This window comes from Mixophyes fleayi, chromosome 7 (genome assembly GCF_038048845.1).
Source record: "Mixophyes fleayi isolate aMixFle1 chromosome 7, aMixFle1.hap1, whole genome shotgun sequence".
Lineage (NCBI taxonomy): Eukaryota > Metazoa > Chordata > Amphibia > Anura > Limnodynastidae > Mixophyes > Mixophyes fleayi.
In genome coordinates, this window is record NC_134408.1 from 79,758,162 (window position 1) to 79,775,254 (window position 17,093).

At 40.0% G+C, this 17,093-nt stretch overlaps 1 protein-coding gene across 3 annotated transcripts in view; it reads right to left on the reverse strand.

The window, feature by feature from the left end:
* OSGEPL1 (O-sialoglycoprotein endopeptidase like 1) overlaps window positions 1-17,093 on the reverse strand; it is a 188,650-nt gene that overhangs the window by 26,218 nt on the left and 145,339 nt on the right. For 2 of the 3 annotated variants that reach the window (XM_075180030.1, XM_075180032.1), the window contains exon 7: window positions 5,070-5,141. The exons of the other annotated variant lie outside the window; for it this stretch is intronic. In XM_075180030.1, the coding sequence (XP_075036131.1) occupies window positions 5,070-5,141 (72 nt within the window). The remainder of the gene's footprint in view (window positions 1-5,069; window positions 5,142-17,093) is intronic. 3 annotated transcript variants of the gene reach the window in all.

Consider the following 17,093-nt stretch of genomic DNA (forward strand, 5'->3'; position numbering starts at 1 on the left):
CTAATGGGTGGAGTCACTGTTGTATAGGCTGGAGATTTTCGACAAACATTGCCGATCATTCAAAAAGGAACAATGGCGGATGAAATTAATGCATGCCTTAAATCATCACATCTTTGCAGGCATGTTCGCACTTTGCGACTAACCACAAATATGAGAGTTTCTCTGCATGGCAACACAATGGACGGTCAGTTTGCTGATCATTTGTTAAATATTGGAAATGGTTTAATGCTGCTTCATCCAGTAACTGGTCTCTTCAAACTCAGAGAAACACTTTGTAACACAGTTGTGTCTTAAAATTCTTTAAATCCCGGGCAACGCCGGGTATTCTGCTAGTCTACTATATAAATGTCTAGTGGCGTGTGTGAAAAAAACAAAAACCAAGCTGCAGCGCCACCTGCTGGGCAGAGTTATACACTGACCTATATATTTCTTGAAGGAGAAGTGACAGTTGGGAGTGATTGGTGGTTGCCGGGGGTGACAGTGGGGAGTTTTTAACACTTTAAATAGCTTGATGAAGGATGTGGCGATAAAGATGAAGGATGAGGTGATGGAGAAAAATGATGAGGTGGTGACATGTGGACAAAACCACGTTAAAAAAGGGCGCTTGCTTTGGGAAGTAACGCTCTTCCCCTGAGGAGGCCTGGGCTAGGCCCAAATGCATGACAAGAACCTTTTTAAGACCTTAAGTTGCTTCATTTGACTAGAATGCATTAGTATCATGCACGGGTTAACTTGTGTGTATATATATATATATATATATATATATATATATATATATATATATATATACATACACACATATATATATATACATATATATATATATATATATATATATATATACACACATATATATACATATATATATATACACATGTATGTAGATAGAAAAACAAGTAGGGCGCCCAATGTGTAATATCAGATAGAAATGGGGACGGTGTAATAAACTGCGTACCGTAAGGATTCAAGGATCATGTAGTATGGTAGGAGTTCCTCTTCAGAGGTAATACATCTCCCTCGCCCGCAGGATGACGACAATGTGGAAATATAGAAAGTACATATAGTGTAGTATGATCATATGATGTAACACCAATTGTGATGAATCCTCCACCAATATCAATAGTGGAAGCCCAAGAACCAATTGACTTAGTATTAAGTATACACCATCAAATGGAAACAAAAAATCTGCGTACCAGAAATCCTGTTATGCAAGCGATGTTGGTATGCTCAAATTCAACAATCCATCATTTTGAGATCGATCAGAGAGATGTTATATGCATACAGACTTTAACTAGAGCAGTGTTTCCCAAACCATCTCTCTGCAGGTAAGTTTTAAAAGAACATTTTTGGATAAATTGGGTAAAGGTTCTTTTAAATGTAGTTCATGCAACGTATGTAAACTTATTTCCCCCCTAAATTATGTCTTTTATGACTCATCACATTTGAGAGAGTTTAAAATTCGTGACCGCATTGTCTCACGACGTCGGTTATTTACTTATTAGAATGCCCATGTGGTAAGGCCTATATAGGTAAGACTAAGAGCTCTAAAAATACGGATTCAGGAGCATGTGAGGGCTATTAAAAATAAGTCAGACTTACATACAGTATCTAGGCATTTTATGACATACCAAAATTCGGACCCTAGTGGTCTCAAGTTTAAAGGGATTGATCATGTGGTGTTGGGTGCACGAGGTGGTGATTTAGCGAAAAAACTTACCTGCAGAGAGATGTATTGGGTGTTTAGATTAGACACTTTGGCACCTAAAGGTCTTAATGAAGCCTTTGAAATGACCTCATTTCTGAATTAATATCATATATGGATTAGTAACCTTGTCCCTTTCGCTTTGTCGGTGTACTTTGATATGATCTGCTTTATGCCTTTATCTATTTCATTCTGCTATCTTGCCAGTTAGATATTTGTTGTATTAGTTAGGTATCCGCATATTTTTGCGGGTTAATGGGGATCCTAATAAGGACCTCTTATTCTATATTGTATATGTATTTGTACTTGTTACCGGAATGTATTCGGTTTTATATCTCTGTTTGTATTGATTGGCATAGCCGTCTATATTCTACTAATCTAGATGTAATTTTTCTGTGGGTTATGTATTTCTTATTCTGTGTTGACATATGACTAGTCCTGCTTAGTGGTTTAAGTTATTTATTTACGATCGCTATACCGGAAGTGCCAAGCCGGAAGTGACGTATCGGGACATAGTTGATCCCGCCCATTCTGGAAATCCCGATCGGATTGGTGCCACGCTAAAGAGAACTTGAATATAAGAGCTGGCTGCCATATGTCTCACTATGACTCCTTGAAAAAGTCTTCTTCAAGATGAAACGCGTTGGAGGGGTTTGCGCCGTACTCCAAGTCCTGTGCTCACTTATTGGATGTCTGGATTGCCGCCGGCTGGTACTTTCCATTATCTGCGAGTGTCCATTGGACAGATAAGCTGTTTTACTACTTTTATTATGTACGGGCATTTACTATCAGAGCCTGCTGTGTGAAATCTTATGTGATTAAATCCTTGATTTTATAAGTAATCAGGTGTGGTTCACTGACGGTATTATACTATTGTGGCCTGTCTTTGAGTTTGCAGTACTCTCCGTGTTCCATGTCGGGAGGGAATATCTGCTATCCAGGACCACCCTGACCGCCTGTCTCCATTTGTGGTGCCATCAGAGGGATTTTCCTATATACTCATTGGCTTATATACTTTGAACATCTGGTACGAGCACTATATATGTTTGGAAGATTACGACCTGTATATCACTTTTAATTGCACTATGTGTGGCGCCTCCTGTCTTTTGTATTTTATCTACTAGGTTGTGCACCTGCAGACAGGTGTTTTATGACTGGGGAGCTGCCTACCTTATCTAAATATATTTTAATTATTATTCACATTTGCACTTTAATAGCGCTCTGTAGCTTAGAAGCATTGGGATACACACATATATATATATATATATATATATATATATATACATACATACATATATATATATATATGTAGTATTAGATATAATAAATACTGTCGCTCAAACTCGAAATAGGTGAGTAAATAATAATAGGAATCACCAATCTTGGTTACACTATTCTTCATAAGAGTAGGCAGCCTCCCTCTTAATTTTCGGATGGTACTCCGATCGAGAAATAAATAATGTTAATGTAGAAAGAGGGAAGATGGCGCCAAATCCGGTAGTGTTAACTGGTACAGATCGTCCAGACAGTCAATATTACTGTATATAGAAATGCAAATACAAAGTGTTCATCATGTCAGGCTGGTATAATCAGTATTAACCAATGTTCATAATTCCTGAACATATGCCGAAATACAGACAGAAGAAAGCAGAAAGCAGCGTTTCAGCTGTATCCGTGACAATCAGTGACAAGTGATAGGTGGCAACGTACCAAAAATATATAAATAAACAGCTTATCTGTATCAGAGGTGCTTGGAAGTGAACTCCAGTCAGCTTCAAGAGGTCAGGAACAGGCGTGTAGATATCTTATGTAGGTATATGGTAACTGGATCATCAGCCACAGCACAGTCACTGCTCACAAACTCCACTCAATGTAAACAAGGTATAAAAGCTTATCTGTAATCATGTGGACATAGGATACTGCTACACGTTGTAGATCAATGGGATATATAGGAAGTAGACACCAATGGGCTCCGCACAGAAGTTCTCAATGGGGTGACTTTTCAGGGATCAGGTAGACAGTACAGCCTTATGTTTACCAGGAGTAGTATATGGAGAACAGCCTCAACGCGTTTCGTCGAAGTCTATACGACGAAATGTGTGAGGATATGGGCTCTGAGCACACATCTTAGTTGTATTACTGTAGCTCGCGATAGCTCTCCAGTGGCAATGTACTTTCCCGTTTCTTTGAATTATGGCAGGAACTTTACTCCTATCTGTAAGAAGTACACGAGTGTGCCAATAATTACTTGGATACTGACTTTTTGTCCAAATTAGCATACCTGTGTAATCTCTTTGACAAACTGAATGCATTGAATCTCTCACTACAGGGAAGCAACACACACATTCTTAAACTTTCTGAAAAGATATCAGCTTTTAGGAAAAAACTGCTTCTATGGAAAAGAAAATTAAATGAAGATGGTTACAATGACTGTTTCCCCCTGTTGCATCAGTTTGTTACATCCAATGATGTTTACTTGACACATGAGCTTAAAACAGTTTTTGAGCAGATCCTAACAAAGCTCAGTGACTGGTATGAAAAATATTTTCCAGAGAATATGGAGAAATTTGTATGGATCCAACACCCATTCAGTACTAATGCCCCATCTGAATTCACTTCTACAGAAGAAGAAAAACTCATTCAGCTCTCATGTGTTTAAAAGTAAAATTTAACAGCATGGGACTTGAAGAGTTTTGGATATCCATTAAAGATGAATATCCGATACTAAGTACTAAATCCTAGTTTCATTTGCAACAACATATCTATGTGAAGCTGGGTTTTCGGCTGTTGCTGTAATAAAGAGCAAATAGCGTTCAAAAGTTAATGTTAAACAGGAAATGAGGGTGGCAGTGTCCAAGCTGATTCCAAGGTTTGAAAAGTTGTGTAGTGCACAACAGGCGCACACATCCCATTAATATATAAAATAATAAGTTTGATTATTAAAGAATGTTATAAAAATACCAAACACATTTTTGTACATATTGTTAATTTATTTTGTGTGTAATGAGTGCTGTAAATTGTTCTTTTGAAATAAATATAATTTTTTTTCCACAATCTTCGTTGGATTTATGTGTATTAGTTTTGCAAACAACTTTCTGTCCAAAATACTTATTACGTTATTTTGACCCAAATACTTAAAAATTGGGACTACAACGTAATTATTTGGACTTAGGGGTGCCTTGAAAAATTTATGGAGACCCTAAGGGTGCCTCGAACTGAGAAAGTTTGGGAACCACTGGTTTAATAGATAACTAACCACTGACATGTGCAGCTTGCGTCAGGTTAAAAAGAAGCATCAACTAGTAACAATGTTGTTGTATAAAAATATATGAAGGATGAAGTGGTGAAGCAGACTCGTAGATTTTACCTTGGCTCATAACGTATTCCATATGTATTATCTAAAACTCCAGCACCAACGCACAACCTCTCAATACCATTCCTAAAGACATAAAACAAAGGATTAGACAGAAGGATCTGTGTTTAATATCCAATATGCAATGTATTTACCACTTTATAAATAACAAAAGACGACATTTACAAGCCTCCACAACCTAAAAAGAAAGTCATTTCCTAAAGTTACAGTAAGACATGTGCAATAAGTACATAGATGTTCAAATAAAGTTAAATAACGTAAATACACTTTTCTGCACTGGCCAATGTATATGTACTCTGGAAAAGGTGTAGCTGTTGCAGTAATAGTGAGATAATCCCCTCCCTCAACCAAGCCAGAAAGTGAAAAATAAATTCTTATTCGCTCCTTCTAAAAAATCTATAGAAAGAGAAAATGTATGTGTGACAGGATGGACCGCCTATGCCACCCTGTCTGCTGTTGCTGGGAACCGGCTGTGCTTACTTTGCCACTGTTCCCTTTCGTTATCCCAAATGCGCCCTATTGCCGCAGCAGGAGGGGCTTAAAATGCTGCCACCACTGTACTCCTTTATGGCGCTCAGAACCACGTTCCTTCTGGATAACTGTCACTGCTAGTGTACTCCTGTGCTGGTACACTTGGGCTGGTAACTCCGGACCTCTTACTATGGATCCGGGTTGCTGTGGATGGATCCTCCCTGGCCTATCACACTGACCAGAGCTGCAGGTAGCAGGCAGAGCGGTGGTACTGGAAAAGCTTGGGTCCAAACCTCAGAATCAGCCGGAGAACGGATTACATTTAGGGTCTAATCGGCAGGTCACAGGATTACTATAATATTGAAGAAGTTGTCAAGCAGGTCTTTGAAGTAGAGTGATGTTTATTGCTCAAGTGTCCTGACAAGGACTGTCCCACTGATTTAAGGTATCAGTGGTCAGGTCAGATGGAAAATCAGAATGATACATTTCAGTGTACAAGTCAGTGCATTTATACCTTTCAGACACATGCTATTTTTAGCATCAGGATATACTCTATTTACACAAACATAGATTTACTAGAAATTGCAAAGCCACTGATATTTATACTTAGCTATGCAATTCTTAAAACCTTTGCTGTGATTTCCTGGATCTTATTTCAGAAGCAGGAGACCCACTAGCAAGTCAAAAGGTCTGACTGGCATGAATACTTCAGACAGTCGCCGAATACCCATTCCCACAAAACAAAAAAACCCAAAACAAGCTACTTCCCCACATCATAATACAACAAAGGCTTGGTAAACACAGGCTCATTGTATCAGAAATATACATCAGAAATAGGCAAATCCTATAGCCAGGTTAAACAAGAGACACATTTCTTCCCCTGGTCTCAGAAATAACGATTTCCTATCTCACAATATCAAAAAATAAGTGCACGTGCAATTACATAAATAAGTGCCCTGCGCTATTTGCTTTAAATAAATTTTTACCAAAAGTTATTTAATAGTGATCCAGTCACAGTATGTATATAAGGTAATATTATAAATAGATATGCATGAGAATGGATATTTTTACACAACAATTTTTACTCAAATGGTTACACATATAGAAAAGCAAAACAAATGAGTTGCACAAAAATTATCTGGAAAAGACAAATTAAGAACAAAATACAATCATGTGCTTTGTCACTATGGTGAATGATAAATTGCAACGTTTCTTTACAGTTTTTATTCCGTAGAAGCAAGGCAGAACTGCAAAGTCATCATTGGAAGGTGTTTTAGTCTACCTAAAGATGGACCATATTTGTTTTAGATAGACAGCACAGTTAGAGCATTTAAAGTGGAACATGCATTGCACAGCCTATTTGTAGCCGTGTCATATTCACATAAAATTCTATGTAAATGAGTAGTGTTTGTCAGTTATTTTTTGGTGAAGCCAATATATTATCATGAATTATATATTACATTGTTCTATATTATTTTACTTTTATCATTTTATTTGATGTGGTATTTTTTTATGCCAATTTTATTTGTTTGTGTGAGTTGAGGACAGGGATGTGAGCAGCAGTGAAGATATAATTTGAAGGACAGATGTTGCTAATAGTGTACAAAGACATTCTAAGTTTCCTAAAACTATCCGATTGCATCCCTAAGCACCAAAAAACACCCATATTCTATCTCAGCCAATTGTAGTATGTCATTTGAATTGTAACAAAGCCTACTGTTCAGTGTTTATAAAAATAATTGTTTCATTTGAAGAGGCAGTTTCAGGATTGAAATTTTAAGTGATATTATCACAGCACAAGCTTGTATTTTGTAAATAAACAATTATACATTTTTCTTAAGGTTTGTTTGCTGTAGAAATGTAATCAATACTTTATGTTATTGTGAGCGAGCTAGGGCAATGTTTCTACTTTGGGAACTCCAGTTAAATATTTCAATGAATATGCAAATTATGTTTACTTAATAATTTATTTTCCTTCAAGAACTCCATGGCAGCCCTTACATATGGGTTTAGTTTCTAGTTAGGGGAGGATAAACAGGAATAAAGTTGACACTCCCTGAAGGTATATAGTGCGACTCCTTCTATCCTTGTCTTTTGAGCATCTTCCCAAGCTGTCTCTGAAAAATATATGGGAAAAATGGAGTTCTTCAAGAAAAATAAATTATCAGGTAAACAGAATTTCCTTTTAAGACTCCATGGCAGTCCTTATGCATGGGATCTACTTGAGCAATCAATCTTGTAAATCCAATCAACGCTGATCAATTCATGCACATTAAATGTATTTTTATTGATCAACTGTTTGAAGACTCTTTCTTCCAAACTGAGTGTCCTCAGAAGTCATATCATCCAGAAGATAATGTCTGGAGAATGCATGAATTGATGGCCAAGCTGCTGTTTTGAAAATATCTTCTGCTGATGCTTGTGCCATGTGAACCTAGGATGTCACCATTGCTATCTTGTAATGTGCCATCAATATTTTTGGCACCTCACATCCTTTACTATTATAAGCATGTACAATAACTTCTGTAATCCACCATGCCAGCATGCTTTTAGAAGGAACTTGACTTTGTTTTAGATCTACAGAAAGTACAAATAGATTATCAATTATTTTTTTTACTTCAATAGTTCTAGATTGTGTCAGGATTCCCAGATTTACTGTATGGATTCCACAGAGTAGTTGTACCTGACACAAAATGTCTATTATTAACAGAGATTGCACAGGTAGTACTAGGTGCAGTCAATGATTAAATAGCAGGAACAGGACAGTAGTATTACCAGGTTAGCTGGGAAGCTGGAGACGCTGGATACCAAGCACAGTAAGATGACTATAGGCTCGGGACACCAGGCTTAACAGAGGATCTGGAGCCCAGGTACATATAGGGTGACTGCAGGCACAGTACACCAGGATTACCAGGTTTAGCAGAGGAGCTAGAGACCAGGCACAAATAGGATGACTGCAGGCACAGGAAAGAATAAGAGAGGAGGAAGGTCAGGTAAGCCGGGTCAGAAGCTGGAAGATTCACAACACAGCCAGGGAGTAGACAGGAGCAAGATCAAACGTAGCCAGGGTCTGGGTTACAAGAATTAATGCAGGATGATGGAACAAGCAAAAGTCAGATACCAAGGAACAAACAGGACCAGAACACATGAGCTTCTCAGAAACCAGCAGCAGAGATAAAAATTGAATTGACCCAGTTTGCTGGCACAGGCAGTCTTCCGAAGACCAGACACAGGTGATTAGGATAAGTTCAGCAGTACGAATTTAATCCCCTGCAAGCAGGATCTGGAGAAGTCAAATTTACATATTGTTCTTACAAAGTCCAAAATACACACAAAAAAAAGTATAAAAAATAAGTACATTTTTAATACACAGTATCAAGAATCAGTACATTTCAAACAATATAAATTGGCACACTGTGCTAATAATTTGACTATATTATTACAATAAGTTATTTATAAATGATCCAGGCACAGTGCCCTTTTTTCTTCTCCAACTTTATACAGACTTCCCTGAACCCCACTCAGCTGGGTGCCTGCTGCAATCCGAGGACCTGGGAGAGACTCAGTGACCATCCTCCATTATGCAGGTACCCAATCCGTAGAACTGTTATCTGGGGCCACCAATGCCATACCACTGGGAATTATACTGGACTTAAAAAAGAAAAAAAAAAAAAAAGGAGAGCCTAGCAGTCTGGCCCTCATCTACCTCAGACAGGCTGACTAGGGGTTACACCTCCTGTTGAACTGGTCCAGGATTATGCCTGTTTTGATGTTGAAGTCTCTGGGGAATTTGTTTTTTTTGAATGGAATACTATGGGAACACTTATTAAAAAAAGAGGTGTGTTGGCTGTCCTGTGTATCCTGTGGGGCTCCCTGTGATCGGAGATAGAGCTGAAGCTTCTGTATGTGCTGGGTGAGTCACAGCTCACAGCTCACAGCTTGTACATCCGTTATACAGTATCCAGCCCTGTGAGCTTCTGAAGCGTGTATGCTCCCGGCAGTGAATACTTGTATCTGTTTTCTTCGGATTGCCCTTCTGTGGCATTGAGGGCTTCTAGCTGTGGCTCTGCTGCCATCTAGTGGCAGAACTGTAATACTACATCTCTAGACAGATATGTAAAATTCTGAAGTCCTCTTTGCTTTGCCAGAATGCTGCGGGATTCATGCCACTTTAATTGGGCTATCCAGATGATGTTGATGCTCAAATGAAAAGTTATTCTCCTGGGCCGTGCTCTAACCTAACCACTTTCCACAATATAACATCTGATGCTATCCGTAACAGCGGAGGTGTGGGTATCCTTGTTTAGCATGCCTTTATCTTCTTGGAGCATTATGCTGACCAAAAAGGTGAAACCTAGCAAACCTGCTCCTCTAGTGAAATTCTTTGGATCTGGATCTCCTGCATCCTCGTCGGACAAGTCAGCAGCTCAAGCCTTGTCGCGTCAAACTTGCCAGATCTCTCATCCGCCTCAGTCTATGTCACAGCCAGAACCATCTAGAGATCAGTCTGACTTACAAGCATTGGAAATGAACGGTCCAGTTACACTGAGATCCATTCAATCTCTCCTGTCAGTCCTTAAAGTGGATATAACATCTGAACTCTATTAAAAACTCTAGAACATCTATTAAAGAAATTAGAGCTGAAGTGACCGCTCTCTTAGATCTAGAACGGATCATCTGGAGCACAAATTTGAGGAACTGGTTTCTTCCCATAATGACTTAATTTCAGCGCACGATTTCCTGCAGGAAGAGGTTACTGGGCATAAAGACAAATTGGTGGACCTGGAAGACAAATACCGTCGCAACAACATAAAGATCCGAGGTATACCTGACTCTGTTACTAATGCTAATCTTTACCAGTATGCCATGGATCTGTTCCATAAACTTCTGCCATCTGCCTCTGATACAGACCTGCTTATAGATCGGATCCACTGTTTGCCCAAGGCTAAGAATGCCCCGGAAGTGTCTCCTAAAAATACCCTCCTTATTGTTCACTTCTATAAGATCAAAGAACAGATCTTGAGAGCCTCACTACCTTCATCTCCAACTAATGGGGAGCTGGGCGACCTTCAACTATTTTCGGACATCTCGGTGGCTACCTTGGCCAAGCGCAGATCGTTTTACCAGATAACATCAGCCTTGCGGTTGGCCAATATCCAATACCGGTGGGGGTTCCAGACTAAACATCTTGTCCACAGAAATGGTACTCTGGTCGTATTTCCATCCTCAGATAAAGGCCTAGTACTGCCGAAAGACTGGGTTATACAACCATCAGACCCAACTGCGCGTTCCAAGGTCAACCAGGTGTCCAAGGAATGGACAGCAGTTCATCCATGAGACTTTCTTTAGTCACTGGCACATCAAGAAATAACATAACTTACAATTTGACATAATCTTCATCTTTTGGTCTAAAGTTTGGTGGAAATGTCCTTATTCTATGATGATACTTTTGAGTGTCTCAGCAAGTATTTCCGATATTTGGCTTCTGCCCTCTTTCCCCTGGGCCTTCTGAGGAGGGGCTGGGGTGTGGTGGAAATTGCCAAAATTTAGATGCTTGGGTCTAGCACTCAGTAGATATAACTTTTGTTGATGTTTCAATTCTCAAGTTCTCAAGTTGTTATGATTTTATTGTATTTGAAATGTTATCTGTTCTTGTGTCATTGGCTTCATGACTATGACACCTTAGATTATAGGTGGCGGTGAACAGTTACTAATGTGTTTTCGACCGTTTTGCTGATCTCGTATTCATATTAAAAAATATTACCATTTATCTCCTGCTTAGAAGGTTTTAGGTTGGAGCGCCCAAGGCCCGGGTGCATGACCACCATATTGCTATCTATTTTTTGCCACTTCTTTTTCTTTCCTCTATATAGTGGCAAAAGTAATAGTTCCCCTATGGGTTCTATTTCTGTTTTTTTCTGTTTTTTGTGTTTCTCCCCTTCCTTTTGTGTCTTCCCTTTTGTTTCTTGTCTTAGAGACTGAAGATGGAAGCCGCCGAGACTGAAATTCAGAGTAAGCTGTCCTAATCACTTTAGTAATCCTAGATGATGCTTAATTTTCTTTCTATCAACGCGAAGGGCCTGAATTCCCCGAATAAACGGAGGATTGCCCTTACAAGTTTTGCAGCTCAGGGTGCAGACATTGTAGCCATCCAGTAGACTCATTTTCCGAGCCATTCCTCGCCACAATTCCATAACTCTTCTTGTCCTACAGTTATGCTGCCTCAGGGCCACTTAAGAGAAACGGAGTAGCTATATTGATAGGTGCTAAGTGTCCCTTCAAAATGGAGAAACAGATTTCCGACAAGAACGGTAGATATTTAATACTAGCGGGGAAAATTGTCCGTCAGTATATTACATTAGTCTCTCTATATGCTCCAAATACCCGGCAGCTCCCCTTTCTCAGGAAGTTGTGCCAGGCTGTTCATAAAGTCAAACGTGGGATGTTACTATGTATGGGTGACTATAATATAGCCCCAGATCCGGAGTTAGACCGTTCATCTACCCTGTCCAAACAGTCTATGTCTTTGTTTAATGCTATCTCCCTAGCGTTCTCTCAAGTGTTAGCAGAATACGATCTGTATGACGTGTGTGCCATCCGGGTGAAAGAGATTATACATATTTTTCACATGTGCATAACTCATATTCTAGAATTGATATGGTTTTATCTGATAAATGGTCCCTCCAATGTATTAAAAAAATTGAGATCCTCCCTATCACATGGTCAGATCATGCCCCCATGGTGTGGCACCTAGAATCTTTTGCTGAGAACCGCCCGTTTAGACCCTGGAGATTGGCAGAACATATACTAGCTAATACGGAAGGCTCGGGGATAATGAGGGACGCTCTAGTCTCTTACTTAGAGACTAATAAACCTGAAGATACCACTATATATACTCACTGGTGTGCCCTTAAAGCCGTTATGAGAGGGGCAGCAACAATTAGGAAAATGCAGGCAGAGGTATTGACCTCTTATGAATCACAATTAGCGTCCCTAGAAGTTCTACATAAAAGTAATCCCCAAGACACTAAGGTTAAGGCTGATTTAGCAAATCTGCGTAGAAAAATTTATGAGATTTCTCTATTACAAATAAACAATGCCATAGCTAAGCTAAAACAGAGATTTTACACATTAGGTAATAGAGCTAGCAAATTGCTGGCCCGTACACTTTGTGGAAAAAATGCTATCAATAGGATCAAATCCATACGTAACCCACAGGGCATTCATATTTCTAAACCCCTTTCTATAGCGAACAGGTTTGCCTCTTACTATGAGGATCTGTATAACCTAAAGAAAGACATAACTCTGACCCAGCCTTCCATTGAGTCAATTAATAATTTTCTTGCCTCTGTCTCACTTCCATCCTTATCTCCTGAGGATGCTGAAGCTCTGTGCTCAGACTGGACGGAGGAAGAGGTTAAGGCCGCTATAAAAACTATGAAGCGTGGGAAGGCTCCAGGTCCGGATGGTTTTAGCCTGGACTTCTATTCTTCCTTCCAGCCCAAGCTACTCGCGGTTCTCACCAAATTATTTAATTTTGCCACTAAGGATACGTTCTTTATGGCAGAAATGCTTGAGGCTCAAATAGTCACCATCCCAAAGCCTGGAAAAGATCCCTCATATTGTCATAATTATCGACCTATAGCGCTGCTTAACTTAGATCTTAAAATATTTGCTAGGACGATTGCCAACCGGTTAAACCCTATCCTTTCACAGTTAATCCAGCTAGACCAATTGAGATTTGCACCCGGAAGACAGGCCCCAGATAACACTAGGAGGGTCCTGAACATTTTATTTCACTCAAATAGCTCGGTTCCTTTACTATTAATGTCTTTGGAGTTTTTTTCCTTCAAGCCATAGCTACTTTGTACACTATCCCCCCGGCCAGGGTTCTCAGCAATGGATTCCTTTCCTCAGCCTTCTCTAATGGTACCAGACAGGGCTGCCCCCTCTCCCCTCTGATCTTTGCCCTGGCTATAGGACCCTTGGCTGCTAAGATCAGATTTGCTGAAGAAGTGGAGGGCTCGGTTATCGGTTACCATCACCATAAGATTTGTCTTTTTGCCGACGATGTAATCTTATTTATCACAAATCCTGAGTTTTCTATCCCTGCTGTAGCTAGAATCCTGCAAGAATACTCAGAAGTATCCTATTATAAGCTAAACACTGTTAAAACAGAGGTTTTAGGGGTGGCCCTCACGCAAGAAGCTCTGAACTCTTTGAAATCACTTTATAAATTTCAGTGGTGTCCCCTGCATATGACATACTTAGGCATACGTATACCTATGGACCCTAATCTAGTCATTGAATGTAATTACCAGCCATTACTGAGACAGTTTGATAAGCTTACAAAGTAATGGACAAACTATGAGATATCTTGGATGGGTAGAGTGGCAGCGGTAAACATGATGTTGCTCCCGAAGATTCTGTATCTGTTTCGCTCCATTCCCTTTATAGTACCTATGTCTCTCCTTAAGAAATTTTATACTATTGCGTTTAATTTCATCTGGAACAATAGGAAGTCTAGGCTCTCTAGAGAGCTAAAGTTTAGATCCAAAAAAAGGGGGGGTTTAGCCGCTCCCAAACTGGAAACTTATCAACAGGCTGCTATTTTGGATCAGCTTAGAGATTGGCATGCTCCCCCCCTCCCACAAAAAAACCTTGGGTAGATATTGAACAACATAGTCTCTCCCCATTCCCTCTAAAAGATCTTCTATGGCTGGACAAACCTAGCAGACCTTACCCAGGGCCTATATTAAGAAGCGTTAGAGATTCTCTCACCACCTGGGACAAGATGATGTCTCTCTTCCCAGACTATCATCTTCCTACCTCTAGTCTTTCTACTATAGCTCTGTCACAATTAATTCCAGACCTCCGTCTTGACTTTTGGCATAAGCAAGGAGATAGACGAGTGCAGGATCTTTTGGAAAGAGGGTCTCTTCCCCCCTTCTCTCAACTGCAAATTAAGTATGGTATTCCTGTCCGCGAGTTTTACAAAAACCTCCAAGATAGGCACTGGATACAAAGCCCCTCGCACATAGAGGCGATGAGGCCGATTACCCCTGGCACTCAGCTGTTCCTCTCTCCTACTTCTCATGCAGGTGGTATTTCCTCATGGTACCATGTTACTCTTAACCCCTAATGACAATCGGGTCTTACCGATTCAAGCTACCTGGGAATCTGATCTAGATATTATTATTTCAGAGGATGTCTGGGAGAAAGGCTTTCAAAATATATACAAGATGTCAAAGTGTATTAATCATTCAGAAATGTTAATTAAAATTGTTCATAGGTTATACCTTACTCCAGACAAGTTGCATAAAATCTGGCCAATTAAATCCAAATATTGTTGGAGGAATTGTGGTGAAATTGGTACGCTTATGCATATCTTTTGGTCATGTTCGAAACTTCAACCGCTGTGGTTGGAAATATTTAATTTAATTTCACAGGTTTCCAAAAACAATATTTTTCCTTCCCCAGATATGGCAAACGCTTACAAAATCTATTTTAGGTGTTACTATGTCCCGAATAAGATGAAACAATATATGGGACCATATCTGATCTATGTTGGCGGGGTTGGGGTGAACAGGGGTCAATCCTTCACATCTGGTGATCCTGCCCAAAAATGGCTCTGTTTTGGGATAGTGTGGCTGCTCTACTCAGTGAGGTTACACGGATTCAAATCACTAATACCACTTTCAGATTGCCGCCCCTGCAATATCACGAGTATATGAATCTGGGATATTGTCGGGGGACAGAGTCTCCGACCTCGGCAAATGCCCAGGTAAACCGTGTTCACACTGAACATAGGTCTGCCCGGGGGCTCCCTGGCAACATCACAGCTCTAATTGGCTCCTCTTGTGATGATGATTTTAACTTTTCAATAGTGGTCGGTGAGACCCGGGTTTTTCAACCGAGATCTCACCGTTCACACTGGCGGCTACCTGGGTCGGACCCAGGAATAATCCTGCAAAATTTCCGAGTCATCCGACTAGGGTAGATGCCCCAGGACCCATTTATACTGAGCCTCGACCTGGGTCGTTGGGAACTTGCCCCGGAAAAAATCTGGATCTTTTAGGCAGCGTCAATGGGGTATAAACGTCCCTGGACCTTCCTTTTGGGCTCTCCACTGGAGGCTCTTGATAAGCATGCAGATAAGCTGTCCATACAAATCCTAAACACAGCCAGATGCCTAGTGGCTAAGAACTGGAAAAAATCAGACCCTTGCCATCTAGACAACACCTCATACATAACATTTGGTTCTTGGCATCAATGGAAAACATTTTGGCATGCCTGACAATAAATCCCACAAATTCTCCCAAATCTGGCGAGATTGGTTTATATATAATAGCCCCTCCAGTACACACAACACCAGCACTAACCCTCAGGATACTTCATCCCTCTTTTTATAACCTGTTAAATTTGATGTTATATGTTGACTCTGTTTTCCTCAAACAGAGGAACGCTGGCTGCTGGGAGTCCCATGTCTTGTTTCAGTCTGCCCCCGACCCCCTCACGTCCCTCTCCCTCCTTTCATTACATTATAAAAATTAGACCTCACACTCAGACATATTAGTCAATGGTTTTGTATTTATTATTTTGATACAGTTCAGGCCATCTAAATGAATGTGTATTGTTTATTTATTTTATAAAGTTATAAGAAAAGAAGAGGTTTGTTTTCTTACCATATATCACTATGTTTTGAGACTCGAAATGTCCGGGAGACTCCCGAATTTTTGAGAGCAGGGCAACCTCCTGCATCCTGGCCGCTTCGTTAGTATAATGTTTGGGGGCGGAGCTAATCATAGCATCCTGGCCCCACCTCCTGCTGTAATAGGCCGACATTGGTATAGTTTGACAGAGGGGCAGGACCAGGTTGACATGATTCACGTGGCCACGCCAACATGATGCAACAGCTTTGGAGATCTCTCAGAGGGCAAGTATGCAGGATACACGTCATTACCATGGCATCTGTAGTAATATGGCACATGAACTCAGTGTGATCATGCACTGTAATATCCTCCCCCTCCGCTATCATATGATTACAGAGGCTACACAGTAAGAACAAAATATTTATACACAATCTAATAAATAAAATGAATAGTAATTACCAGACATAGAATAAGAGAGATGTCGAATAGCTATAAATACTGATTCTTTGTAACCAGGAAGTGCCAGACAGTACACAGAGAGAAAACTGTAAAGCATAGGTTATGACCTTCTCCAATTGAGCAAGCTTGATTTACTAACAAATAACCGGCAGACATACCAAGGCTGGGTACACACTACAGGTTTTTCACCTGATTATCGGGCAAATCACACAATAAATGACTGTTTGGCCCGATATTGCGTTATAGTGTGTATGCTCCAACGATGAGCGATTATTGTTCCAAAGCACACTGTATTGTTTGATTTGATTTTATAAAAAGACTAAAACTCTCTGTGAATGATAGAACAATGTTCTTCCAAATCAGTAGTCTGTCTGTACTCAGGACCAGTAGTGTAGGTAGATCTCCATAGAGTTTACAGAGTCACAATCTTTTCAGA